At 52.6% G+C, this 27,075-nt stretch overlaps 10 protein-coding genes across 10 annotated transcripts; 4 read left to right on the top strand and 6 right to left on the bottom strand.

Moving 5' to 3' along the window:
- Positions 1 to 1,337: 1,337 nt before the first annotated feature.
- CI109_103879 (uncharacterized protein) lies at positions 1,338 to 1,825 on the bottom strand (the record flags this gene model as incomplete). The annotated part of the gene is made up of 4 exons (XM_032001625.1): positions 1,338 to 1,428; positions 1,482 to 1,550; positions 1,639 to 1,749; positions 1,806 to 1,825. 4 exons carry the CDS (start codon positions 1,823 to 1,825, stop codon positions 1,338 to 1,340), a joined length of 291 nt encoding a protein of 96 aa, XP_031863788.1.
- A 497-nt stretch (positions 1,826 to 2,322) lies between these two features.
- Positions 2,323 to 3,104, bottom strand: CI109_103878 (uncharacterized protein; the record flags this gene model as incomplete). The annotated part of the gene is made up of 3 exons (XM_032001626.1): positions 2,323 to 2,634; positions 2,692 to 2,856; positions 2,913 to 3,104. The coding sequence occupies 3 exons, from the start codon at positions 3,102 to 3,104 to the stop codon at positions 2,323 to 2,325; spliced, it is 669 nt and encodes a 222-aa protein (XP_031863789.1).
- Positions 3,105 to 3,470: 366 nt separating this feature from the next.
- Positions 3,471 to 3,822, bottom strand: CI109_103877 (uncharacterized protein; the record flags this gene model as incomplete). The annotated part of the gene is made up of 2 exons (XM_032001627.1): positions 3,471 to 3,624; positions 3,683 to 3,822. The coding sequence occupies 2 exons, from the start codon at positions 3,820 to 3,822 to the stop codon at positions 3,471 to 3,473; spliced, it is 294 nt and encodes a 97-aa protein (XP_031863790.1).
- Positions 3,823 to 5,218: 1,396 nt separating this feature from the next.
- On the top strand, positions 5,219 to 5,884 carry CI109_103876 (uncharacterized protein; the record flags this gene model as incomplete). The annotated part of the gene is made up of 4 exons (XM_065967392.1): positions 5,219 to 5,255; positions 5,354 to 5,413; positions 5,467 to 5,620; positions 5,716 to 5,884. 4 exons carry the CDS (start codon positions 5,219 to 5,221, stop codon positions 5,882 to 5,884), a joined length of 420 nt encoding a protein of 139 aa, XP_065823464.1.
- A 124-nt stretch (positions 5,885 to 6,008) lies between these two features.
- On the bottom strand, positions 6,009 to 7,628 carry CI109_103875 (uncharacterized protein; the record flags this gene model as incomplete). Its single annotated transcript, XM_065967391.1, has 6 exons — positions 6,009 to 6,183; positions 6,268 to 6,472; positions 6,518 to 6,617; positions 6,742 to 6,812; positions 6,914 to 7,376; positions 7,419 to 7,628. The coding sequence occupies 6 exons, from the start codon at positions 7,626 to 7,628 to the stop codon at positions 6,009 to 6,011; spliced, it is 1,224 nt and encodes a 407-aa protein (XP_065823463.1).
- Positions 7,629 to 7,747: 119 nt separating this feature from the next.
- Positions 7,748 to 9,227, top strand: CI109_103874 (uncharacterized protein; the record flags this gene model as incomplete). Its single annotated transcript, XM_065967390.1, has 5 exons — positions 7,748 to 7,809; positions 7,869 to 8,295; positions 8,348 to 8,407; positions 8,552 to 8,815; positions 8,868 to 9,227. The coding sequence occupies 5 exons, from the start codon at positions 7,748 to 7,750 to the stop codon at positions 9,225 to 9,227; spliced, it is 1,173 nt and encodes a 390-aa protein (XP_065823462.1).
- A 547-nt stretch (positions 9,228 to 9,774) lies between these two features.
- On the bottom strand, positions 9,775 to 15,943 carry CI109_103873 (uncharacterized protein; the record flags this gene model as incomplete). Its single annotated transcript, XM_065967389.1, has 16 exons — positions 9,775 to 10,121; positions 10,185 to 10,273; positions 10,378 to 10,397; positions 10,712 to 10,896; positions 10,951 to 10,979; positions 11,183 to 13,827; positions 13,875 to 14,618; positions 14,672 to 14,782; positions 14,836 to 14,886; positions 14,935 to 15,003; positions 15,193 to 15,306; positions 15,365 to 15,403; positions 15,451 to 15,492; positions 15,537 to 15,569; positions 15,617 to 15,637; positions 15,692 to 15,943. 16 exons carry the CDS (start codon positions 15,941 to 15,943, stop codon positions 9,775 to 9,777), a joined length of 4,791 nt encoding a protein of 1,596 aa, XP_065823461.1.
- Positions 15,944 to 16,330: 387 nt separating this feature from the next.
- CI109_103872 (uncharacterized protein) lies at positions 16,331 to 18,389 on the top strand (the record flags this gene model as incomplete). Its single annotated transcript, XM_065967388.1, has 5 exons — positions 16,331 to 16,564; positions 16,692 to 16,859; positions 16,912 to 17,237; positions 17,323 to 17,745; positions 17,807 to 18,389. 5 exons carry the CDS (start codon positions 16,331 to 16,333, stop codon positions 18,387 to 18,389), a joined length of 1,734 nt encoding a protein of 577 aa, XP_065823460.1.
- Positions 18,390 to 20,717: 2,328 nt separating this feature from the next.
- CI109_103871 (uncharacterized protein) lies at positions 20,718 to 21,194 on the top strand (the record flags this gene model as incomplete). Its single annotated transcript, XM_065967387.1, has 3 exons — positions 20,718 to 20,912; positions 20,971 to 21,002; positions 21,095 to 21,194. 3 exons carry the CDS (start codon positions 20,718 to 20,720, stop codon positions 21,192 to 21,194), a joined length of 327 nt encoding a protein of 108 aa, XP_065823459.1.
- Positions 21,195 to 25,438: 4,244 nt separating this feature from the next.
- Positions 25,439 to 26,950, bottom strand: CI109_103870 (uncharacterized protein; the record flags this gene model as incomplete). The annotated part of the gene is made up of 8 exons (XM_032001633.2): positions 25,439 to 25,651; positions 25,714 to 25,895; positions 25,956 to 26,085; positions 26,146 to 26,181; positions 26,238 to 26,371; positions 26,438 to 26,672; positions 26,785 to 26,828; positions 26,944 to 26,950. 8 exons carry the CDS (start codon positions 26,948 to 26,950, stop codon positions 25,439 to 25,441), a joined length of 981 nt encoding a protein of 326 aa, XP_031863796.2.
- Between the last annotated feature and the right edge of the window lie 125 nt (positions 26,951 to 27,075).

Here is a 27,075-nt window from a genome sequence, read left to right as displayed (position 1 = left end):
TAACCCCTAACCCCCTAACCCCCTAACCCCCTAACCCCCTAACCCCCTAACCCCCTAACCCCTAACCCCTAACCCCCTAAACCCCTAACCCCCTAACCCCTAACCCCTAACCCCTAACCCCCTAACCCCTAACCCCTAACCCCTAACCCCTAACCCCTAACCCCTAACCCCTAACCCCTAACCCCCTAACCCTTTCGTCGATCGCTACAACCGACGCCAAGCCACTACCTTCCATGATTGTACCAGCGAGCGACGTCGAGGCGTGCGGAAGTCTTTTCCATACGGTATGCGTGAAGTCAGCAGGTAGAAACAGGAGATGTAAATAGAGAGTGGGGATGGACAGTCTAAATGCCGAAGATTATGACGAGGGCGGTGAGCAGAGCTTAGATCGTGAAGACAGGAATGGATACTCACTAGCCCAGGCATTTGGGAGCTTCGACCGACATTGATTGACAATGGTCAAGTTGCCGCAGTGAAAACTCGTCGTGATGATATGGTCTTCCCATGATATGGTCAGTATCTCCGAGGCGGCTTCAGCGGCACGCGAAATATCGCCGAGTCGAGACGATGTTTGTGCGTCAATATAAGACGGTCAGTCGATGGAAGGAATGACCCCGTACTCACATGGATCTCCGGGTTGATACAAGCCGTTAGAAGAAGTCAAGACAATTAGTAAAGCGTTGATCAGCGTTATCTTCCGTCGACAATAACACATCTTTGTCCCATGCCAGATCATTGCATATAAATCTAACGATATCTTGAGACGCCTCTCTGGAAGGGATAGGTCTCCCCAGTTCTCATAGATCGGATCGCATTCGGTGCGTGCGGATCAAGCGATTGATGCGTTGTGTATTTCTGCCAGGGACAACCTGGATCGAAGCACATTGCAGATGATTGAGAACAACATGGAGTGATTCGCGATGGGGATGCATTTGACCAGACCGTGGAGCTGAGATAGAGCGAAAGTCAGTATCGCGCTCATCGAAAGGGACCGTATAACGAGCAACAGAGTGAGAACATAGGTAGATTGAGGACGAAGAAGACATGCAGATGCTCACCAACCAGCCGGTCCCATAGTGGCCCTATTCCATCACTGCTCGTCCCACTCTCTGGCCAAAAGATATCTCCGTCGCCTCTAACCTTTCTAACCCCCTAACCTCTAACGCGAGCTGCGTGTACTCAATGCTGAGTCCCGAACTTGCTGGCCTGGCTGGGTTCTCAGCATGTCGCACCCTCGATCTGATGCCACGTAGTAGCTCGTCGTTCGAGAGTGAAGAGTTACATGGGATGTTGAAGGATGGGCGTGAGGAAGTGACTTAGACTCGGCGAAAGCGACCTCAGACGGGATAGAATCGAGAGGGAGAATCGATTGAGTCGACGCGAATCGAATTGGCGAGCGTAATTTCAGCCCCTGCCGTCTGAGATAGTCTACACACCATTCAGTCAGCGCAGCTGAACCGTGCCGGGGAGGTGGAACATACCGACAGGAAGAACTACCCTTGACGTACGCCCTCATCTTCAACTTCAAATCCAGCGCTCCCAGCTCCTCGCTCCGTTACACCTCAGACTACCCGTCAGCAATTGTGTTTGACTGGTCACTTTCCGTTTTAAATCACGCTACCTCCCGAGCTTCCTCACAGATCGTTCAGTCGTGGATGGGCCGACAGCTCAAGGAACAAGAAGGAGAACGGTGTGTCGCGAAGTAGGGTCTCGAGCGAACTCTGTCGTAGGCATGGACCGAGAGTGGAGCTGTTGGACGGTGAGCGGTCAGCCAGCGAAGTGAAGGTTGAAAGGACAGGACTCACCCAAGAACGGGGTCTGGCATTCGCGCTCAGTTTCCCTCGTGGCCAAATTCGTCACGACAGGTTCACAGACTCCAGTGTCGACCAGGGTTGGTGGTACAGATCGTGAGCTTTTATATCCGTTGATGAGGCGCGAAAGAGTCCATGGGATTGTCGGACACCTCCCTGCCAATTGTGAGCCAAGGACCAAGGATACATCGGCGCGTGGAGGATGTAGTATCTGCGAATCAGACTCACGAATCCTCATTGCTGAAGCTCAGGTAATGGCCCTCTAGCCTCCTCATCAATAGGTGTTATCGGACGACGCGGCGAACGTAGAACGAAGGGAAGAGGATGGGGTGAAATAGAAGAGACGGACGAGTTTGTCGAGATGAGATGAGCGGAGGTGACAGAGGATGTGATCCTGCAAGCTCAAATATGGTCAGCAACGGCTTATAAGGCTGCCCGTGAAGCAAACGGGCCCAAAGAGCAAATGAAAAGAAGAATTGTGGGCCAAAACGAACTGACTTGGCCGCAACTGTCATGCTATCCGCGATGCCCCAACACTCTCCGTGGTCGTTCTAGTCTCTCCAAGCGAGATTTGAGATGGTAAGCCGTCGGTTTGATCGTTCAAATGCCAGTGGGGTCGAAGAAGGTCGTGAGCTAGGGACATCTTCGACGAGAAGCAGTTGTCGAGGTCTGCAATGGTTTCCGTCGAGATACTTGCATGATGTGGATTGGCGAGTATTAAGTGCCGGAAGGACATTGGTGACCACGTGAGAGACCGAGAGGATCCTATCCAAGCTGATGCCGCAGTACATCCTCGAAAGACAACATAGGCTGAAGGCGCAAGCTGATGTGGATGGCGAGAAATCAGCGATTTACGTGGTTCGAGACGTTGTGGACGCACATTCGTTGATTCTGTTGATCTCCGTGTGACACAAGCACGTTTGACTTTGACCTCTTGATGAGTGGCCGACATCTGTGATGCAGGCTTTCGAAGAAGACCGATTGTGAAGGTGAGCGGAGATTGTACAGCTTCGACGATCTTGTCCACTCGTGGGACATCTTTGGGCTGTGTGTTCGTGGTCAAGGCCGAACAAACTATCAAGCTTGAATGATCCAACTCACCTTCAGACCACGACCGAACGGCGGATATTGAGCCTGTGACAAGAAGGTATCGACTGAAGGAGGTAAGGCCGCAATGGAGTGTAAAGGAACATCTGCGAAAGAAGTTTGTGAATTCTCGTCAGCATATCTTGCTTTGGAGCTGGGCGTACAGATTGGTAGAGATCGCACATCTAGCTGGTGTGATAGGGACATACAGCAGAACGAGCAGAAGGTTTTGACTCACTGAACAAATCACAATGCTCTCATCCACCCTTCCCTTCTATTGAGACACTGCTTCGATGCCAACAACGAGCGGTCGTTCGCCAATTGCGTCGTCTTCAGGACGATGTGTAGATGGGACATGGGTGAGATGACGAAGATCAGGGCTATGATCATTGCGATACACGCCTAAATACCAAGAGACGTGAGCTCCATTCCTGTACGAAGCCTGAGGCAATGGCGAGAAGTCGAGAGAGTCGACGTACCTGGTAGATCACAATCCCTGTCCGATTGGAGTCTCGACCTCCACCAACGTTTACCGTTGTAGATCCCACCCGCGTCATCCTGTACCACCTTTGCTTACACATCCAAACCTCTTCTCGCTCGATGACCCATTAAGGGTTCGATGTTGACGCTTGGAAAGTAGGAACGTTGGCCGATTGGCAAGGGAGATTGGGTGGACGGATAGTTCGTCGTGGCTGGTCCGATATTGCTCGAGGTCACAGCGATCTGGCTGGTCATTCAGAGGGTCAGAGCTAGAAGACGCTGAGCGGGTAGTAGGATCGACTTACTTGGTGAAACCAACTTGAGCCTTGTTTAAGTCTCTCGACGCCACCTCCAGCGCTCCCAAGCTCCACGAACGTGATCCGTTCACCTCTGCCTCTCTCCAGCATACCTCCACTCCCTTCCACCTCATCTGACAGCTTGACATGTTGCTCGCCAAGATCGGAACTTAGGAAGAAGCTTCGAAGCTGTAGTCGAGGGCGTGTGATGGGGAAAGAAAAGCTCCCAGGGTGAAGGTAAGCGCCCGGATGTGTCTGACGATCTGTAGGTCCATCAGATCGTCAGCCGGATGTCTCGTTTGCCAAGGGATCAGATGAATAGCTACGAGGTCAAACATGACCGTGTAGATGTCTGGGAACTCACATCGAACGGCAGGCTATAAAGACGTTGCCGTCTTATCTCTACCCGGTAGCTTCCTGCTTTCAATTCTCCTTCACCTTCTTCGTCCCGATGAATTGACATGGTTCAGGCCGGACCGAGGAGCATGAGAGTGTTGGTAGCGCTCTTGGTGGTTTGTCAATCATGAGTTATCGTTTGAAGACGGGATAAGTGAGATCGAAGGGTGTGAGATGGGAATGCGAATGTTATTCTGGCAAAGTAAGGTGGATGAGCTGGAGTTGGCGATTGAATGAGAACGGCAGCTTACCTGAAGGAAGCTACGCGAACCACGATCCATCCTTCGGCCCATCTACAACCTCTTCCATCTTATCCAAGTCGATAGCGTCTTAAAAGCGATCCAGCGGCAAAAAAGTATTTGTCGACGTCGTTGGAACAGGTTGTCGCGTATCGCTGGAGTGAGAGAGCTGCTGAAGGCTCACCGCATCGAACCGTGTTGGTGCTGTCGGCTGAGAGACACGCTGCGTCAGCTTGTGACACGGCCCATATCAGAGGAAGAAAGGTTGACTCACGGGCGTAAGAAGATCCGTTGATTAGATTGACGCCGTGCCGCTGTTGTCTCGGTGCCCATCAAGTTGCGGAGAGTTGCACGCCATGTATATATGCGAGCAGCTGGTGACAAGTTCGTGAAGAGGCAAGAGGTGACGAGGAGATATAGAAACAAGAAAAATGGGTCGTGATGTGAAAGAGGAAGAAGATGGAACATGAAATCAATTGATATTGACGCGGCATCTTGAACATTGCGTCAACGGCATCGACGAATTGCAACGCTCGCGACGACCAATCATACGGTGTTGATAAGCATGAAACGGTCGCGGATGGCTCTGGGAGATGCTGGAGAAGCTATACATTACAGCATTGACTGACTTTGAAAGAAGTCATTTGGTGGTAGTGCGCCCCGGTATTTGTTTACACTTGGTGGACACTAAAGGAGGTACAGGTTGATCGACGCCTTCCTTTCCTTCTCTCCTCACACAAACGCAAAATGAGCGTGAAACGAGAAAACCCGCCTGCAATCACGTCGTATGGGCAGAACCAGCGTGTCGTGGAGAGCATAGGATGGCATGCGAAAGAGAGAGCTCGCACAATAGACTGGATGTGAGTTTCAAACGATCAACCTAGCTGACTCCGACGCAGTCCCCCGAACGATGAATCTTGCCAGAGCTGTCAAGCGGCTCACACAACGTGCGTGTACGGTCCGCCCGTGCTAGACAAAGATCGAGGGGTTCTCGTCATTCCACCATGTCGGCGCTGCATCGGGAAAGAACGATGGAACTGCTCAGGAGGTGGAGAGTATAGTGTGGACGATAAGAAATGGATCGTGAGGAGCCTGTATGAGACGGGTGAGTAACTGCTTCTACTTAACACACACTGATTGGCCCAGATGGACACCCAGATCCCGATCACCCATATATTCGACGCTGTCTCAATCACCTCGCGGATCCCAACGCCTTTGAGATCTTTGGTAGTTACGCAAGACTGGACTTTCCTCTCGATTACCACACCAACGCCGTGCTGCTTCATCTCAGTTTATCGACGTTGCAGAAGAGGTATGACTTCCTCAAATGGGAGAATGAAACGCAGTGGAGGAGATGGTTTGGGATTGGGAGGTGAGTGCGTCGTCGTGGGCTTTGCTGACGGGCAGAGACGGTGTACCTACGGTCCCGGCGTACTTCTGGGGAACGTCTCAATTCATGGAAGTCGCCCAGACGATTGCGACTCCGGAACATGATTTAGAGGAAGTGCTACTCGCTTCGCACACACTTCGACTCGCAGGGACCAAGCTGCGCAAGAAGCGAGAGAGGGAGGCGTAGCGGGCGGAGATGATCAAGGGATTGAGGAGCGTTGAAGGGTATAGAGTATATAATGTACATGGCGTAGCGATTGTATTCTAGTATGACTTTGCATTGTAATGTGAACGACTTCTTCCAGCCCAGGTCACTCGCCTGCCGTCGCAGAGCCCACCCCGCTGCTCCCAGTCCCACCGCTCCCCACGTCACTCTCTCCTCCAAGAGGAAACTGACCCAGATCCACTCGCTTCCCCGCGGTGTAATCCAAAAGCACACCCAGCTCTCGTCGAAATGTCTCTCTCAAAGCCCAGCTCCTCGCGTGGCTGTGGGTCAGCTCAAGCACAAACCAACTCACTCACCCTTGGTCACACCAGCACAACCTCTTCTGCGCCCCGTAGTACTCCCACTTCCTCGGATATGTCTCACTGTGCTGCACGCCGTTGAAGCCGAGATTGACGCCTTGAGTATATGATCGAGGAAAGGTGAGAAGGATCTCGTTAGGGTAGAGGACCGCAGTGTGATAGTCGATGTCGAATTGGGTGAAAGCGACGGGACTGAGGATCGTGGGGAAGTGTTGGAGGAATTCGCTGCACTCTTGCTCGGGATACGTCGCTGCGTGGGGGGTCATCAGCATCAAGGATCACCTGAGAGACTCACCCCGAAGCACTCCCTCGACTTGCTCTGCACAATCAGGCGCGGTGGTGTACCACACCGATGGCGCGCCGAAGCGTTGGTAGTGGATTGACACCGCGTCGCTCTGTTGTCATCAGCGAAAGAAGCGAGCTTCGACTTACCAGTGAGCGTCCCAACGTGGTCCACGAGCCGAAAGAACCGAATGTGAAGGTGGCGGGGTCGATACCAGGCTGGTGCGACTTCCTCACGTCGTGGAGCATGTCGGGCAGATTGACGAGGTCGGGGTGGGGAGTGGGATCTGGGATTGGGGGAATGTCGGCTGCGAGATGGTCAGCGCGCGTTTGGGAATACCTTTTAGTAGAGAAGGATACGATCCGCAACATCTGAGAGGCGATCCGCTTCCAAGACGATCTGACTCACCCATGGACAAACCCTCCACCACCTCGACACCTCTTTCATCGTCCAGACCTTCCCACACCTGACCCAGCACTTCTTCGCAAGTATCAAGGGGAAATGCCTTCTCCGTACTCCATTTACCCTCCCATAGTTCGTCTCTTCCAATGCCGGCGTATCCCTGCTTGAAAGGATCCTTGAGCATCGACGGGAGATTGCGAAGCCGTCGAGTTTCTTCCCGTTGGTTATCATAGAACAGGCCTAGGTCGATTCTTGAGTCGACGATCGAGGTGTAGACGGCGTGATGAGAGTAAAGGAGCATAGGGTCGGAGGGCGGAGGGGAGAAGCGGCATTTGCGAGATGAGAGCTGGGTACCAGCCGAAAGCAGACCTGCGAGATGGTCGTTGTTCGCTGCGATCGGAGGGATGACCTTGATCATACCCTCTTCCAAACCGATATCGAAGATCCCGTCGATGAAGGAGACGAAGTCCTATTGGCCGATCAGCCGGTACACGCAACGTCACGAACATACCTTGAACTCCTCCTCGGAAGGTTTCACCACCGGACATGTATTCTTTGACATGCTGGGACTTTGATAACTTGAATGTGAAGTTGAGCGGTTGATGAAGAGACAGAGAGGAAGATGTTGATCACGTCGCGACATCAGCCCGTTTGATGATGAGTCGGGGCCCGTCGTCGCCCTGATCGCGGTGGTCGGTGCGAGCTGATTGATGGTTAGCATTGTGTGGATGGACGTGTGGGAAGTGGAGCGTAATAACACTCGTCGCGTCTTCATACCTTTTGGCTTCAATATTAGTATTCAACTCTGCAAGCGTTGTCGTTCCATCAAGCCAACTCACGATGGAAGAATACCCCTGTCCAACCCCCGAAACGCACTATGCAAAGATCGATGATCTATACCTGTGAGTTCAAGTTAGCTTGTATCTATTCGGCCGCGCCCCGCTGACCACTCCCACTGCAGCTTCTTCTTCCACCGCTGCTTCGCATGCACTCTCCTTCACAACCCCAACTGCCTCATGGCAATACAGCCTCGTCTGACTCGTGGACGAGACGGTGAATGGTACTTCACTCTGGGCGCATGCAAGTTTTGTACCCACGAACTGCGGCAGAAGTGTTCCAACACCGAGATTCGAGTGTATTCATTGGAAGACGGTGCCAGATTGGAGCTCACCGCGGCCGACCAGTCTGCGGTAGTTTACTACAGCATCGTCGACTTGATTGACGGGGCGGGAGTGCTCGACGTCGCGTTGCTGAACCGACTCCACGAGAGGAAGAAGAAGATGGTGCACGAGGCGATGCTGAGGGACGAGGAAAGGAAGCGTGGAGAGGAGGCGACGCACCGGGATGAGGCGGGGGCGCAGGAAGAGACTGCTGGAGGAGACCAAGTTGTGAGTCGTCTAAGCTACCCTGTTGATGTCGTGACTGATCGTGCTTGTTCAGATGGTTGAGGAGAATCGCATGGAGCAACAGGACATGCAGATGGGATTGGATATCCCGGAGGTGAGTTCAAGACGTTCTTCGCTTGCTGACGACCTAGATATGGTATGGGAATCTCGGCGATCAGCAACTGTACCCTGTTGAGACTACACCGGCGCCTGGAATAGGAGTGAGTGGAAGCGCGTTGAGCCGAGCTGACTCACGTAGATTGCTCACATGCCACTTGCCAACGCCTCGGCTGGTCCAAGCCAGCCTCAACCAGCGCAGCACGCTTCGCCACGACCAACGACTCCTTCCCCTCCGATTCCACCGCCCTCGACACATCGCTCTTCCCACAACCCGCTCACCCTCCTTCCAGCAGCCCGACCGCTCACAGAGACCAAGACGAGCGATGAAACGGAGTCCGAGCCGGACGTCATACTGACCGTCGTCAACGCTCCAGATAAAAACGTTCGAGACCTGCTACGTCGAGTGAGTTCGTCTGCCGGTCGTGCTGGTCGAAGTAGACTGACCTTATTTCCAGGCCCACTACCCGCAACCACTTCAACCCGTCAGCGTAAAGCCCGAGCATGTCCGAGCGATACGTCTTGCTGGATTGATGAAGGTTGACCAGATGGACGATCCAGAAGCTATGGAGGATTTCCTGGCATCAGCGTTGGCCTACCGCACTGCGGTGGTAAGGAAACAGAACCGAGTCAGCGCTGTTCCAGAGAGAGTCAAGGCCGAGGGGGATCGAGAGGGTAGCGAGATGATCGTAGATTTAGAAGATGCCGAGGAGACGGCGAGGGAGATTTCCCATCTTATCGAGAGACGACCTAATCAGCTTGTTCCTCGCTTATTCGTCGATGTTGAGGATGTGGATTACACGAAATGGCTTGATTAGTAGATAGTGTTGATGGGCGCGGCCATCGGTATGCATTGTTCATGGTAGAGAATGTTCAGGGACTGCGTGGACATATTGGGGACTTTCTGAACTGCATGAAGTTAGCTCAAGTCGACCACTAGCGAGCGGGACTGGCCAGAGTGAACGACAATGCTCACAGGTATCATAAGCATGATCCATTCCTCCGTCCCTAATCCCTTCCTCTCATAGAGATGTCGATGCGCGGTCAGAGGGCCACGGCAGATCCGAAAAGGAGTGGTAGATGTTGCTGAAGTTGGACGTGGATAGCGGGAAGAAGGATACATTAATCGAATGAAGGTACGCCAGATTGATTCTCCGTGATGGTGTTGAACAAAGAAGCAGGTAGGGAAGGGTCTGCGAGCAACGTCGAGGCGTTAGTCGCTCGATTTCACGTCAAGTAGATGGAGGAAGAGCTACAGCGGGCGATTCGCGTACTGGCCGAGGCGTAGGTGAAGTATCAGCAAAGGTGAATGAAAGAACGGCAGCAAGGTGGAAGGTGGAAGGACTCACAGTAGCAACTGACGTTTCAGGCCGTCCCAATCATCCCGTCTCCATCTCCAAGCCGATCCATCTCCATCTCCGAGCTGAATCTTCTCCCTTTCCAATCCCACCAGCTACATCTCGAATTGGATCCATTCCGTTCCCAAGTCGATTCGTCCCCATCTCCAGGCCGGTCCATCTCCATCTTCGAGTCAATCACTCCCCATCTCCGTGCTACACGATCCCATCTCTGTATTGAACCCAACCCCATCTCCGGATTCGATTCGCTCTGATGTCTCAATTCGGATGCCGATGCCGAACGAAGCGATGATGAGAGGATCGGTCCTGAGAGATGAAGGTTGTTCGATCGGAATGATATCGGTCGAGAAAGATCTACAAGGAATGGCGTCAGAGAAGAAGACGATAGAGAATAGAACATGACAGATGATGACTCACGAATAGCGCGTCCAGCCAAGCGACCGGACGTAAGCCTCCTAAAGATGGTGGTACTCGTTAGCTCGTAGAGCAACGATCTGAGATGTAGGCTGAAACGGAGTCAGCGAGGGTAGGAGCTAGACGAGATGAGGTAGATATCACAATGTGCAACAAGGTGCGCCAAAACACTTCGCAATGGAACACAGCGACTTACCGGTAGCACGTCCATGTCCTCTACACGATAGGAATTGGCTACGTCGAAAGCCAGCTGGTAGCTCCCCCTAACAACATACGTCGCCCACTCAATCCATCGCATCTTTTCTTGACAGCCGAGTTCGCGAGAAAGAGAGACGGTGGGGTGATAGCTCCTTTGGAGGTGGAGACAGTGGAATGGTATAGGTACAGCGACGATGTGAATTTGCAGGTCTTGACTAGCCATCAGCACTGTAGACTCGGACGTAGGTGAGAGAGGAGGAAGAAGAGGTTCGAGAAGCAAAGGAACAATGAGAATTAGCCAGAGGGTCAGGTGGGAAGCAGGGCCGGCTCACAAGCAGAACATCCCAGGTAATTCGGCTCCATTCCAAGTCTTCATCCATACCTCCAGGTCTTCTCATTCCCATGCAATAGTCCATGCTCGGTAATACTCTCTTCCAGAACTTATCGTCAATGCCGTTACGTTCTCGCGCGTTGAACAGGTTGATATAAGTAGGATGAGTCGCAATCACCCCGCAGTCTAGAAAAGACCAATCAGCTTATGTAGATCAACGCAACGAGGTCTGCAACTCACCATCGCATCGCCAGTCATCGTTGTATATCCTGGAATGTGAACATGCTTGAGTCGATACCTCGTTGCGTAGAAGTTCGAATAGACGATGAAAAAGAGAAAGAGAAAAGTGGAGATGCAAATGGCGACTGATTTATCTTGCGCGGCACCCAGCGTGGCAGAATGTAGACTTCCCGAAATGCATATGATTATGAATGAAACCCTCTCATCTATGCCAATCTACGTATGTATTCACATCAATGATCCGTCTCGATGCACCCTCTCGTGTCTTGAACTGCAGGTGTTGAACCATGCCTTCACCACGTCCGCTCCCTTTTCCTCGTCTACCGCTGTGAACAGACCAAGCCGCTGCCTCGCCGCGATGTACACCTTCCTCTCCTTGAACCTCGGGTCGTCGCCTTTTGGACGACGCCCAGCATCACCCAGGTTGACCTTGTGAGCACCATGTATCTTCTGAGGTGTGGGGTCGTCCCCAAGAAGTCCGTCGAACCGGGTCCAGATCTCCATAGCATCAGGAATCGATCGATAGTACTCTGGATGGATCAGAGATCCCCACTTCCAGACCATACCGTATTCATCTTGCAGCTTCTGTATCTGATCAGAGCTCGGGTATACCCCAGTGGCATTGGTGACGTCTGCAGAGGAAGATGCATCTTCGCCAGCTTCGGGCAGGTTCACCTCCGGCAGATTGACTGCCGTTTCGGCTGTGGTAGGTGCAGATGACGACGCTGGTGCAGGTGTCGACGCTGGTGCAGATGTCGACGCCGGGGAAGAAGTTGGCGCTGGCGAAGTATGAGACGGTGCGGGCGGCGGTGATGAGGTCGAAGCTGCTTCGATTGACGTTGACGAGGTAACAGTTGTAGACTCCGAGGGTACAAACATAGCATCCAACGAGTCTACCGCAATTTGAGACGGTAAATCGAACGAAGAAGAGGCTGAAGTCGCCTCTGCTAATGTCGCGGCAGGTGCAGACGTTATCTCTTCGGGTACAGCTTGAGATACAGACGGCGGGAGAACTCTCGGACGGATCGTTCCAGGTACCGTTAAGAGATCGTATGAAGCCGATGTCGTAGTCGGCGTGACTAGCTGAGAGGACGAGACCAAAGCCGACGTGTGTGATGAAGATCCCGCAGGTGAGTCCTCTGGTGGAGTAATGATGATCGAGGGGACGGACCATGAAGCATTGGAGATCTGTGAAGCTGTCATAGTGGCTCCAGATGATCCGGTATTTGATCGAGATGAAGGCTCGGCGGTGGTCTGGTTTGACGAAGAGGGATCCAATACCGTGAGAGAGCCAGGATACTTCGAGGGACCAGCCACGGGTTCACCTGAGGACGACGTGAATTGAGGGGTATACGCCGGTGTGACGTCGGGTCCATATAAGTCTGGGTCGTACATCTCGAAGTCGCCTTCGGTCGTCGGCGCAAACCCTCCCATAGGCTCAGTTGGCACGTCGAGAGTCACCATCTTCCCTTTTCCCTTGTCCAGCTTCTTCGCAGGCCCTTCCTCGACGTCTGCAGGTCGAGACAGATAATCACCCGTCTCGCGTCCATCTCCTGATACATGTCCACTCCCAGTTGCTTCTCCAGCTCCCTCTGCTCTTGCAGAAGGCCCAGCGCCATCTGGTTCCCCGCTACCATCATCCTCATCATCCGAGGTAAGACTGCCATATCTCCACGTCCTCTCCGCAACGGCAGCGACCTTGAGGGCGATGAACATGATGTGGGCGGTAAAGTCTGTCGCTTGATTTAAGACGTGAATAAACTCGTCCGACCCAAAGTAACCGGAGATCTTCGGTAGTTTGAGTGCCTTCAAAAAGAACTCTGACACCATCTCTTCCTCTACTTGGCCATTGATAGCCTTTCTCTCCAAATCTAAGAAGAAGTCCACAAACGACTGATCTTCCATGAGTCTGTCATACATCGTCTCATCCGTCAAAGCGTCGAACAGCGCGGGGTGTCCATCTTCACGCTCGAGTAAGGAGCGCAAGCTGATCTTTGCCGAGACGAACCGGTCAAGTGCCAGTCTGATCAACGGATGAGTGTCGATAAGGACAGCAAGAAGCAAAGTGATGATCTGTGTAGCTGGACCAGATCGGAGTAGCTGGCCAAAGTATGTACCGAAAAAGTCGTCCGTGAACAGCAGCTTGATCGTTACTGGGGAGAAGAGCCATCGGCGAAGGTTGGTAACGGTGTGGGGAGAAGCGAACAAGGTGTCGATGGACCTTCGGGTGGTGACAAAAGCATGGGTGCGTTCAATGAACGTTGGGTGTTCAAAGAGCGATGTAGGGAGATCTTCGATACCTTCTATGATCAGGTCGAGTTGGCGCCACACCTTTGTCAGATCCGCACCGAGATAGTCCGGAGTGACTAGTGTCCCATACAGACCACGCTGAACCTCTTCCAGATTGAGCAGCTCCTCGCCGAGTCTTTCCATCGTTCTTTGATCAAATAGGAATGTCTTGAACCGCTCGTTGAAGTCCAGCTTCTGGACCAAAGAAGATATGGTGTGCGGATGTTGCACGATGTCCCAGACCCTCTTGGTAAGGGAGAACGAGCTCGTGTAGGAGTGGACGAAAACTTCCAGACCAAGCATGAACATGGGCTGAGCGAACAGAGACGGGATATGGGCATGAAGTCGATCTTGAAAGCCAGTCGAATACGCCTGGAGTCGACTCGAGACGGTGGAGATGTTGCTAGCGAGTTTGAAGACGAATGAGTTGATCACAGACCAGCGAGAAGCTTGCGCAGTCTGAAATTTCGAAAGTTTGGTGGAGAGGGGATCGTGGTAGTCGGTCTTGAACTTGGCGATTTGACCCTTGGTCTCGGTGGCGATCGTCGACGGTAGCTCGCTGATTTTGCTAAAGAGGTGGACCACCCCCTGTAGAGATGTCAGCGAGGCCTTGTGCGATGAAATGAGCCACTCACCCTCAGTAGAATGGACGTAATCTTCCCCAGTCCGTTGATACCCTTCTCAGCTGCGACCATCCTCGTCTCAAGCTTCTCCAAGTCCTCTTTGATCGTCTTGTTCTCCGCTTTGAGAGCGTCGAAATTGAAGACAATCTCTTGAAGCTTCTCGACCTTCACAACCTTCTCCAATGCCTCCTTCGCAGCCTTGTATTCGTTCTCAAGAACATGGTACTTCAAGTCGGCATGAGCAGCTTGTTCACTCGCCTCTGCCAAGTCCCGCTTTGACTTGGCCTTGATCCTCTTCACCTCCTCCTCCGCAACCCTCCGCTTCTCCTTTGCTACCTCGATCTCCAAATCCGCGGCCTCTTGCAACGCGTTCAGCTGCCTGAGAACTATGCCCTCGGTCGCTCGGTCCAGGTTTCGCAGCTTGACGGCGGATTTGATGACCGTTAGTCGGTGCGGTTGAAGTGCGTCCGAGTTCTCGGCGATACTCTTGTATCGCTCCACATCTGACTGAAATTCGGTCATAAAAACGACCAGTCTCTGCACCGAGTTGTACAGGTTGTACATGTCGATGCCAGGAGGCAGCAGAGGCGTTCTGGGCCTGAGAGTGAGTCGCCGTCGCTTTGGATGACCTCGCCTTCGTCGAGTACGTCCACCGGAGCTGGGTGGACTTCCACTTGTCGAGTCTTCACTGGACGAGCCGTTCGATTTGTCCGAAGAGGATGTGGACGAGGACGACGAGGACGATGAAGATGAGGGCTTCAGGCAGGTGTCAGCGAGAATACAGCCATGGATAAGCTCGAATGACTCACGTCGTGTCCGAATCTTGACCTTTTATTACCACCTTGATTCGGTCTGGATCGCTCTTGCTGATCTTCACCCTTCTCCGGGTCATCTTCTCCTTCTTGATCTTCCCACTGGTTCTGAAAACGATGTAGCGACGTCAGCGGGGTCGCAGTGGCGGCATGGTACTCACATCTCGCTCCGAATCGTCCTTCTCTTGCAGGTCTTCAGCGGGTTCACCATACTGACAGGCAGTCAGCTCTGCACGGGTCGGGAATAACACAGTACGCACTTCTGGAGGAGCTTGGAGTACGTCTTCGACCAAATCATTTGGACTGTCGATCGTAGGAAGGTCCGCGGCCTTTGAAGTTAGCTCAGTGCGAATCGCGTCTACTCACTCGTGCTTTGGGAGTGTCCTGGTTGTCCTCCCAATCTGACTCGTTTTCTGACTCAATCTCGTCGTTGTGAGCCTTGGTAGGCGATGGAGATGACGCTGAAGAGGTGTCTGATGACTTGCACATGATTAGCGATGTTCGGCCGATTCACTCACATCTTCTTCACGCCTTGGTCTCTCAGGGACCGCGAATGACCTCAACTGTTTCGAGTCAGCGTCGATTTGTACAGTATCACTCACATTCACGCCTTCATCTTCTTCCGCAGCTTCCTTAGGCGCAAAGAAGTCATCCTGAACGGTCAGCACATGTCAACGAGGTAGCACTCACATCTGATTCTTTTGAGGGAGATGAGCTCTCGGGGGATTCCTGCGAAGGATCAGCACGTATTTACAGCTCAATACCTCGATACATACCGGTGGAGATGTATCAGGAGACAAGGAGGGTGTTCTCTGTCTCTACCTATCAGCTAAACTCCCAATACGCAGCAAGATGTACTCACCAAGTTCAGCCGGAAGTTCGGAGGCAAGACATTCTATGCCAACGTCAGCGCATCCACCAAAGCGTCGTTGCCACACTCACTCGTTCGTCTCCCCTAGGTGCCTATAAACCTATACATCAGCGTCGAACTAGACGTGAACTGTTCAATTCACTCACTCTTCCGACCAATTGAAAAGGAGAAGACGGCATGTCGACCTCCGAACCCTCGGCCCAATGGGCTGGTAGCGGGAACCGTCGCCTTTCGTCAGGCTCGGGTAGCGATGACCTCTTCGAAGCGCCAGAATTGGGAGACTGGGAATCACGACCGGTTTGTTCCCAGTTTGCGTGGGGGACTTGAGCTGCTCGTCGGACGATAAGGTTTGCATTTTGACGCCTTACTCGCTGCAGTTGCTCCTGATTCAACTCCATTTTTTAGAACTGGTCCGGGGTTAAGCGTTGAGAGATCGTCGGCAGCGGTGTTCACTACGTTGAGATGCGGAGCAGGTATTAGACGTTGATCTGGTCAAGATTTGAGCTGCTAGATGATGCTGACAAGCTGCAGAATGTCATATGCAAGTACATAACCGTTTGCAGAGTACAGAGTAGAAAGTGAAGTTTTCTTCAACAAGCGGGGATACTAACACGTTGCGGACACACACAGATACACACACAAGACCTCCTTTCGACACGTTAAACCGCTCCAACTCCATCTCAACTTGTTCTTAACTCTTTACCGCATCCATACTTCATATTCAAGCTATACTGCAACGTTCTAAACCATAACTCACTCCAATCCACCCCACAACCACACACAACATGTCCACCAACCTCGCTCGCAGCTCCTCAAGCGACACCTCCAACGACTTCATCCCCGAGCCGAGATACGACTGGACTCAGATTCGGGAATTTAGATTCGAAGGCGACTTCTGTTATGCTCGAGTGCAATGGAGAGGGTGTGCACCTCCTCAGGACACATGGGAGGAGATATCTCGCCTGTTTGAGAATGCTGGTCACCTAATCCCTCCGGGGTATGTCGGTCCAACTACTGAAGTCAGAAGCTCTTTCGATATCATCAGTATTGAAGAGTATGCCTTGCCGTTTCTGCGGACGGAAGGAATGCGAAGATCTTCCAAACAAGTGAGTGAGGACATCGAGACAATTGCTAACGCGTTCTTAGTCTCTCTACGACCATTCATACGCTTTCTCCGCGGTCCTCACCATTGTGGACCGATTCCTCGAATACCTACAATCCACTTCTTCGGCTCGGTACCCTGAGTGGAGAATCGTGTACCAGCGTGTCGACGACTACTTGATCAGGTTGCGGAAGGAAATGGAGAAGAAGAGAGTGAGTCTAAAACCTAAAACACACTATCTTATCTCTGACATGGCGAACTCAGGGTGCGAACGTGTCCCCGCTGCACAAACAACCCATCGCCACCACCCTTCCGACATTCTCTCCCAGTCTCGACGAGTCTCAGAAAGAAGGCGCTGTCATCGAGCACATTGCGGCTATCACGTCGTCCCTGCATCGGTGGCATGAGCAGGTGGATGCTAAGCAAATGACTGCGCCGATGCTGCGTTTCATTGATCACGCAAGGGGTGTGAATGGCGCTTACAATGGTCTCGTGGATGGGAAGTTGGAGCTACACCATCCTATGGCGATGTTGGCAGTCGGGACGGATTGCTTGAGGGGACGCCGCTTCGAGGATCAATGCTGGGTTAAGTGAGTCACACAACCTCGAGCCAAGCTAATACATCAGAAACCTGCGATACGTCGATTCTCAAGGTCGAGAACGGCCAGTGTACAGTGCAAAGCACATCGGGTACGCTGCGGTGCTGGCTCGAAAGTGTACCAATCTCGGAAACTCCTCCCCTCTGTCCCTCGCTCCTGATCTCCCTTATCTCTCATACTCCATTCCCGAACGAGCATTCTCCAAATCCAAGGGAGACGACACCCATCAGCAAAACGTCCGCATGAAGGATTCGGTCGACTATGGACTGCTCAAGGACGTGTCCTACTCCGCCAAAAACAGGCAGTATACTGTTCACCCGATGAAAGCGGATTCCTGGGGCGTGATTGATTACGAGCAGTCTGTGGATCTCGCTGTGAGGACTCTGGAGCGAGAGATGGCACATTGGGCAAAAGATGGTTTGATGGGGGAGCGTCTGGCGACTCTGCAGAAGCTGCTGGATGGTATTGACGACTTCCCTCAGGAGACGGTGGAGAACAGGTGAGCTTTCCGACTACTGAACGTCGCTGACAAGGAGATATGATGAGAATTTGGCTCTCAGCAACTTTGTCACTGCTCGACGTGCAGTCTCCGCCGTGTATAATGCCTATGGACATCTTGACGGACCGGAATGCAGCAACGCACGAACATTGTTGACTCGGCTTCGAACGTGTTTCTGCATGAGTATTCTTAGCTCACGACCGGATCTTTACGCGATGCTCTCCGCGGCATATGTGTTCGAGGCTTGGGACGAGTTTAGGTCGAAGCCACCAGCCGCCAAATACGAAATCCACAAGTGGGTATTGTCGGAGATCACGATTTGGAGTTACACAGCGATGCAATGTTCCTTGGAAGGATATCATATCGTGAGTCACACAGCGACGTATCCCGCTGACTGGCTTAAGCTACCTCATCCCGATCCGGCATTGCCCCGCTTGACGGTGGAGGATAAGGTCATCGGCTCAATAAAGTACACTGTACTTCTGAGTCAATTCTCATGCAACAAGGTGGGATGCTCAGACATCGTGACCTGCACCTACACTCGCGACGACATCGCCGAGTCCGAGGTGGCTCTTTTGGAGGTGTTGAGACGGTTCAAGTTTGGCACAGGGACCAGAGATCGTAGAGAACTCCTCGGATTGTGAGTGAACCATCTTCCAGCCTTCGCTGACACATTTAGGACCGAATACGTCGTCGGCGGCGATCGAAAGAAGCGAGGACCTTGCCCGAGCTATATACATAGATATGGACCGCTGTTTCAGTTTTTAGTAACTGCACCATTCATCTCTCATCCGCTGCACGCATACTGTCGTTACGGCGATCGACCCGACGCCTAAGGTGAGTCGTGGGAGTCTACGTTCGCTGACAATCTGCTGCTAGGTCGTGTTCTTCCGCTCTTCATTGTGCATACTCGTCACTCGCAATCGAGTCGCAGACTCGCCTGTCATGTCTCGATCAATTGTACACACCACGGACTTCGCATAAGCGATCACGATTGTCTATACACGCGGACGAAGATGGACATACGTTTGGCAAGATCTCGTGGCGAACGTGAGTAGTTTGTCTCATCCACCACCTCACACCTTGACGTATCGTAGCTGACTCCTTCTATGAACTTCGCGCTCCCTCGCCAGTGCACATATATTAGCTTCTCGATCGCGAAGCTTTTTTCCCTCCCTTTATAAATCTCTGCTTATTATGGACATGCTATCGTCTCGTTCTCACATCTACAACGCGTTGCATGACATCAACTTACTCTAACGATCCCACAGCAGCTGACGACGTTACTGATGTACTATACTAATCGCAGACACAACGAGGCAAGCTGATATACACGCGTGAGTCGATGTTGATTCCTGTGATTGACTTGGATCTAACCCGCAGGATTGAGCGCGATTCTAGCTACTAGAAGTGATCGACTCACCACGCTGATTCGCCCTCGGACGATCCCGTATCCATCGACGAACTCGAAGAGGCGTCCGACATCTGGTCTCCGCGTCAGTGTACGAGGTAGGACGACGTAACGCGCACTCACATGGGTGACCTCACTTCCCACCTCTGACACCGCGGGAACCACCTGAAACGGCACAACTCCACCAGCTTCCTCTATTCCCCGCAACCACCTCCAGACTGATTGTGCGATCCTGTCGAATGCCTTCCAGTCTAGCCACCATTCCTCCACATCCGCGATGTACTTGAAGCTGATGAATGTATATCCAGCTATACCGAACCGGAGACGACCGCCAACTTCGATTCGAATGTCGACCAGTCTATAACTGCAGAATTGTGTCTCGGGGGACTTGCTGCAGGCGATACAAGTTTGCTTGGAGAAGGAAACGATCCCATCGAACTCTTCTTCGTCAGGGATTTTGTGAAATGTGCATTGCTGATGGGTCTGTCGGCAGTGATTGCATCGCACATCCTTGTAGCTGAGGTCGTTGGCGATGAAGGAAAGGAGGAAAGGCGCGTGATATGGGTATTGGGGCGATGCGAGGTCGTCGGGCGACGCGTCAAACGTGATTGCAGGTGAGTGGGAAAGCATTAAGGGTGATTTAAAGTCAGCTGTCTGTCGTCTTTGCAGAGCTCTTATTGCAATAAACCCAAGAATGCCCTTTGGCGAAATACGAGGAAAGCACTTTGGCGAGGGACCCACCTGAACGTGCCGTTCCTATGCGTGACGAAATAACTCGATCTGGGGTGAGCGTCCATTGACAGAGACATCTTGGCGGGTGCTGCGGATGATGGCTACGGCGGCGTATACGAGATGCTGACACACTATGAAAGAGGAAGAAGGAAGAAGGAATGGGAATAGGACCGGGTATGGTGTAAATCTCGGAGGGTGGACCTTTAAAGTGGAGGTCGAGCGCGGAGCACCACAGGCCGTCGCGTCTCTCTACGGTGAGTCGCTACTTTCTAACGACGAAGGGGTAGCCGATCACGACGTTTTACGTTGCATATGGTATCGCATCTCCTCGACATATCACGGTGGAGTCAGCAACTGGATCGACTGTACTTCGGACCGCAATCGTTCAGCGTCAAGATATACTCGAGCGCAAACTCATGAAATGCATCGTTCCCGAGCTCGACGTTGCGTGCGGAACATTATACAACGACGTGGACCTTCAAAGAGGTGAACTTGGCCATTGCGAGAAGGGCGAGGCGGGGACATAGGATCAGAATAGAGCGGAGTGCTAGGGGAGACTCGGTGCCAGTTGATTATATCCAAAGAGTAGGTCCTTATACCCTAGCATCAACTTGATCCTCTTCGCACCGCTTACAGTTTGCTTTCGCCCTGCAGGCAACTCGCCAAAGGGTGATACTGCAACGCATCTCTTCTCTACCTTCTCCTTGACTTCTCCTCACCAACCCTGGTGCTGCACGTCTACTTAATCGAAGTAGTAAGTTCTACAACCATCCGCGAGCCTCTTCCTTCGCTTCGTCCATCTTGACTTCGGCGTGATTCCAGCTGATCAATGTGTATCCAGGCTCCTGTAGCGAGAACACCTCACCATATCCTGATCGAAACGATACTCACTCACGATGACCCGCAATCGAGCAGTCTGACGGGGCGGATGCGGCGGATGCGGCGGACGCTTGCAGAGCTCTCAGCAAGAGGGAAAAGTCTCGGGCTTAGTCGTGGGGCTGAGCCTCGTTCGCAGGCGGAGAACGTGAGTTGCCAAACAAAGATTCGAGTTGAATCTATATTTTTGCTGACGCGCTGTGCAGTTCGTGTATGTCCCTCATCTGACTATGTACGGGTGAGCTAATGGTCATATTTCATCTTCCTGGGACCCGTTCGGCATGGCATGCCCCCCTTCGTCTTCGTTGAGCTGATTGACCGAACGGACAGCTTCAATTCAACCCCGCTTGCGCCTGGTGGTGCCAATCACACATCATCTCACTCCAAGCTTCTGTCTCTCCTCCCCGTAGTCCTCCCCGTACACGCTTAATCATGGTCTTACTTCCGCTTCACATCCCTCTCCGCTGTACCAGCCTTCGGTCCACGATCGAGTCCACCCACGACTTCACCTACTTGCTTTGACATCGACATCTCGAAATCTCGACTTATGTCGTTGGTGAACTCCTCCCAAACGGCAAGATCGACGAGCAGGAATCTACCTGGAGACGACGCGGACGATAAAGACGACGGGAACGAAGTGGACTGAAGAGACTGGGGAAGATTATCTGGTGAGTCGCCGCTGGATCTGCTTCGGTTCCTAGCGTGTGACTTCCCTCAATCCTGTTGGCTTCATGCGACTCCCCAACACGTCCTCTTCACGTCTCGCATAACTCATCTCCGCTTCATCCGCCTATCTGACTCTACCTCTTGCCTACACTGATTCGTCTCTCGCTTCTTGATCAAGTTTGTCGATATCCACTGGGTCCTGGAGCAGGTAAGCTGACGACAAGCCTTGATCGCAGCGTGCACTCTTTCCTTCTGACAAACACCTCCATCTGTCTATACACTTCCTGATAACTCGCTACAAACTTCCCACCGAGCACGCCGTTCCTCGATGTCGAGATCGTTTTGGGAGAACGGGCGGCATGAGTGAGTAGATGCTTGGTTTTTAATGCCGGGCCCTTCGTCTTTTCGTTTAACCTCTCGTGCTTTGAACCCATATTCATCTCCCGAGAGAGGCGCTCTATCTGCCTATGCTGCTTCCACTTAAGATCTTTCCCGCGGTAGAGAGCTGACTATCCTCCATCGCATAGTTTACGTGTTTTCCTCCTTCGATGCATCCCCTACTCCATCCTCACCCAGCGCAAGTTCACAAACAAGGTCCCGCCTGAGAACGTTGACGGACGTCGCACGAACAAGAAGAAGCGCGGAGTGTGCAGAAAGAAGCAACACGCTGGAGGACAGGTGGTCGCCAGATTCCACGAAGGGAAGGCGAGACTATGTACGTATTCGCGTGGAACATCATCTCCTGGAGGTCTATCGGCCAGGCGGATGCTGCGGGTGCTGTTTGTGGTCGTGGATATGCACTCATGTATGTCTATGTTCCTCGTTATCGGGCATAACGGCGGGGCATTGTGACGCAGTTGGGTGGGCGGAAGGACCGGCTTATTAAGTACCACAGCCGTCCGACATGGTCACTTACTTCTCATCTCTCCCACAATCTACTCCTGTCCAGATGGCGCCCGCTGCCGCGCAGAGCTATACACTAACGTCTCAAGGTGGTCTCATGCCGTGGTCATCTCATCGCTACTCGCCTAGCCTGCCACCGCCTGATCTCTCACGCCGCGTGGCTTCTGCCTGTAATGAGATGAAATCGTTCTTCACTGCATGCATCACAAGGGATCAACAAAATCATCCGCGAGGGTCTTGCACCCAGCGGATGCGGCGGACGAGCTGGAAGCATGAGATGCATGCATGTAGATATCCACTCAACGACGACTCAACCTGAAACCGTTTGCCACCTACACATTCACGAAACCCTCCTGGACCCCGCGGTCGCCCCCGTAGGAATATATCCCTCTCGCCCCTAACCATTCTAACCCCCTAACCTCTAACGCGAACCGTGTGGGCCCATGCTTTGTCCCGAACTTCTAGCCCGCGTGTCTTCTCAACATCCTACGTCCTTCCCCATGCGTCATGGCGGTGTGACCTCATCCGGTCAAGTGTGAAGAGTGGGCGAAGTCGGTGAAATTGTCAGAGATCGACGTGTGGATTTGGATTAAGGGGAAGTCGCGGATCTGGAGGGCTTTAAACTGGAAGCTGCATGTGATTCGAGGGGGTGGTCAAGGTGGGTTGAGGTGAGTAGGCAAGTAGAAGCACAGGGCATCGACGGGATTGCTTGGCGGGTGGTGCGGAACCAGCGACATCTCTGCTGTGGACGTTAACAAGTAAGTTCACTGTGTAATCTTGGCGGTAGTCATTATGAAAAGCTGCAGCTCACCCAATTTTCCCCCTCCATGTCCAGCTGAGCCTAGGGGCCCGTTGAATGCGTGCAGACGTTGTGTCCAGGCTTGACCTGCGAGTCACCGGCAGCTGAATCGTACTCGCTCAGTTCGGGGGGTTGAGTCCATGTCGGTTTTGTCCCTTGGAAAAACGCCTGATAGCTCACGCTCTCTTGGCAGGAACGGTATGATACATCACTATTATGAGGCGATGAGATTGGATCAATCGCAGGTACAGGTGGGCCGGCGGGACCGATAGCGAGAGTGATTGTGACAGCAGGTGCGGAGTGTTGTTTTCAAGCGAAGTACGGGTCGGGGAGCTCGAAAAGGGTCCTATGGGGACGAAGCGACGTTGGGATTGGCGAGAGGTGCAGCAGTGGCGACTGATGACTGATCGAGAAATCGGCGCCGCACCCATTGCCCGAGGAAGCGGAAGTCGGCTGAATCGCAGGATTCCAAGATGCGAGTTCTCTCGTACCTGAAGCTCAAGGGAAGATCATGGAGGCATGGCGAGTGGGAGACTGTCGAGCGCTGGGTGCTTCTGCGTGAGCGAATTGGGCTGAATGAACGGCTGGTGTCGGAAGGGCAGGTGGACTGGAGAGACGGAGGGGTTCACTCAATCGATGACTCCCCTGTGAACCGTCAACACATCATCAAGCTGATCGACCCACCTTTCCTTCTCTTCTCGGCCTGGACCCTTCGTTTCTCCCGGGTCTCTAGGTGTTGAGCCTTTCCTCCTTCTCCTCGTCGACCTGATTCCCTAGATTCTAGGATGGCGCGTCCTATTCGTCGCTCAAGCAACGCTGAATCGCGCGGATACTCCGATTGCTTCTCTTCTGATCTCACGCCAATCCCGCCAATCTGCTCAACGCATCGTCCACCACCCACTCTCGCTTACCCTCGTTGACTTCTCCACGAGCTCCCTCACCAACCTTGCAATGTGGTCCTATCATCTCAACCTCATGTAGCTTTTGTTCTACGACTCCCTCTCACTTCGTGTCCAACATCGGTACGTTCGCAGCTCAACCAGCAGGTTGTGAAGGTCCTCCTCGGCATATGAAATTGCTGGAGGGTCCCTGGTCTCGGAGGTACTGGACTTGGGAGGACTGTTGAAGCCTTGTGGATGCAGATGTGGTTGGAATGGTCTGAGCGGTTCAGATCAACGTGTGGTGTGCGAGAGCGGGAGGTCGTTCAGGCCAGTACACGGCAAGAAGGCCGAGCATCGTTTGCGTTCGGGGGCTGTGAAGATGGCGACCAACTTTGTCGGTGATGGTCTGTCGATGGTATGATAGACACTCACACGACGAGGAGGTAGTGGATATCTTGTCTGCCGCCCGAGATGCTATGACATCGAATAGAGAAGGCGGCTCCTACCCTGCCAGTGCTTGGGTATCAGCGTTTGTTCGGACATGACAGAAGTAAGGGACACCTCCTAAGTAGCTCGTGAAATGGAACGAAAGGTATACACCTTCCGACGATAGAGGTCACCAAACCCAGAGAGGTATAGATTAAGAGAGGATATGAAAGCTGAGTCTGAGATGTGTGAAAGAGGAAGAGGCAGTTGAGGGATAAGTTTTATATTTTGGCGAGTAGATGGAAGGGGGAAACCTCATCGGAGGTGACGAGAAGAAGTCAGGAGCGAAGAGGGAACGAATTGCGATAAACAACGAGGATCAGGAGGATAAAAGTGATAAGAGAAGACGCGATCCGAGGTCGAGACGATTCAGTACTCACCAGGCATGCATTCCGTCCAGTGTTCAAGCCTCTAACTTCTCACTCAATCTTCAAACAGGTCCGTCTCAACTTGATGACTTGTCGAAACACCCGACGAACGATCGATAAAGTGGAAGCGAGGGATGTCGACATGAGTCATTGATTAGAGGATGGGCGAACGGAGGTACAAGGGGTTCGCATGTGGTTTGTCGCATTGAGTCATCGCAGTTCATTGCTTGATATCTTTTCAAGCAAAAAGGGACACGTTGGAGGCAAGAAGTGGGATGAACAAGTAGGTATAGGATGATGTGGTGGACAAGAAAGAAGAACCAAGGATGAAAAGTCAAGTTGACGACGCGGCGTGGTTGAAAACTGCGTTATCTTATCTCGTGTTGCCTGATCAGTGTGTCCATTTGCTGTGAACCTGACCACACCCGCCTCTGTGTCGTCTCACTCGCTGCTGTGCGAAAAAAACGTCGTCCGAGACTCCAAGAGTGCATATCCCTAGATACCCAAGAATAAGAAAGATCGTTCAATTGTCCGTTGTATTAGTAGCTCGTTCGTGTATATAAAATCCCCCCTACGGCCTCCTCGCGTTGAGAGCCCTCCTGTACTTCATCCTCAGTTTATTGGTGTTCACCTGTCGTTTCTGGTACCTTACAGCGCTTTCCTCAAGGTAGATTCCGCGTCGGACGTTGGCACCAGCACCGTTGATGGCGGTGCAAAGAGTTTGAGGACAGTCGCCTTCGGCTGCGGCAACGTTCGATCCGGCGAAGAGCAAATCGCCGTCGTTCTGCACGGGAGATACGACGTCAGCCCCTACACTTAGCACTGTATGATACGGTAAGTACTCACGCTCTGAACATAATAGCATGTGACATCGGTGGAAATCCCGCACCCGTAGAAGACCTGATCGGAGTTCACTGCGTAGCCAGCAGCATCGCCATTGTTGACAGCGTAAGTGCCGGTGTCAACCTCCACACCGTTGACATAGACATCCGGGTTATTGCTGTTGAAGGGGCAGACAAATGCTGGGGCTAACACGGGTAATCAGTGTCAGTACATTCCCAGTCATCCGACGACGCGCAGTGACTCACCTGGACCGACAAAGGCTCTTCGTTGGGTTTGTGCCCTTCGTCGATAATTGACTCCGGGGGACGGTTGGGGTACAGCGGCGGAGACGTCGGGGCATTCGTCAGAGTTGTCCTCGCCAGGCGTGAGGGATTGCTATGAGCGTGGAGGACGTCAGCGTCCATGGACGAAGCGAACGAATGACGCAAAACTTACACCTCCTCCCGCGACGTAGAGACAGCCGAATGTATCCTGTGACAAAGAGTGAGCTGCACGAAGTTTGGCCCGAGCTCCGACGACCGACTTACACCTTGATTGTTGTAGTTGCATTGCAACTCGAAACCGCCTGCGTTGGTCTGGTAGTTGTTCGGGGCGTTGTCGTATCCCGTGAACGAGGTGGTGGCGTCAAGGGTTGCGAGGCCACTTCGAGATTGTCCAGGACCTAGAGAAAGAGGATGGTATTCAGTGCTGAGTCAGGATGAAGGGGAGACATCGCTCTGATGCTCACAGTAGTTTGAGTAGGCGGTATCGATAGTCTCTCGAGTAGGACAGTTGTAAGTCAAATCTCCGCCCGTGCTCCCTACGGTTTGGGCGAGGACGAGAGTAGTGAATTGCGAGACGAGGAGGGTCAAGGCGAGAGTCGCAACGGGTCGTATCATCTTGTAGAAGTCGTGAGTCGCAGTAAAGACAGTGGGTCGTTGGTTGGAAAGCGTTTGAGAATGATCGTTGGGGTCCAAAAGTTTCTAAGAGACAGCATGTCGGTTGTTATGTATATCACGGATCGCATCCATAGATGATGTTTGTTTATTGTATGTGGCTGTTTAAGCTTCGTCCCTACTTGTCTGTTGTGCTCACTGCTCCGGGATATACCCCGCTCGAGGTGACCAAATCCCATCCAGCTTGAACATGTATAAGTCATCTCCGCCCTGTCACAAATCGGATCTCTGCGTACCCCGTCGGCCAGTCTGTTGTTGTTTGGAATCTGGTCTGTCATCTGGGTCTCTAGGCACTCACGATTCATTGAGGTGACACACCAAGAGGGAGAGAATTGTCCATCCGATGGGAGATTCCAAAAGATCAGGTACGAGGTACATTTTCGTAATAATATGAACCATAAACTCGAGATGTTTAGATGTCCTGATCAGC

The sequence above is a fragment of the Kwoniella shandongensis genome, chromosome 6 (genome assembly GCF_008629635.2).
Source record: "Kwoniella shandongensis chromosome 6, complete sequence".
Classification (NCBI taxonomy): domain Eukaryota; kingdom Fungi; phylum Basidiomycota; class Tremellomycetes; order Tremellales; family Cryptococcaceae; genus Kwoniella; species Kwoniella shandongensis.
This window is presented reverse-complemented; position numbering and strand designations above follow the sequence as displayed.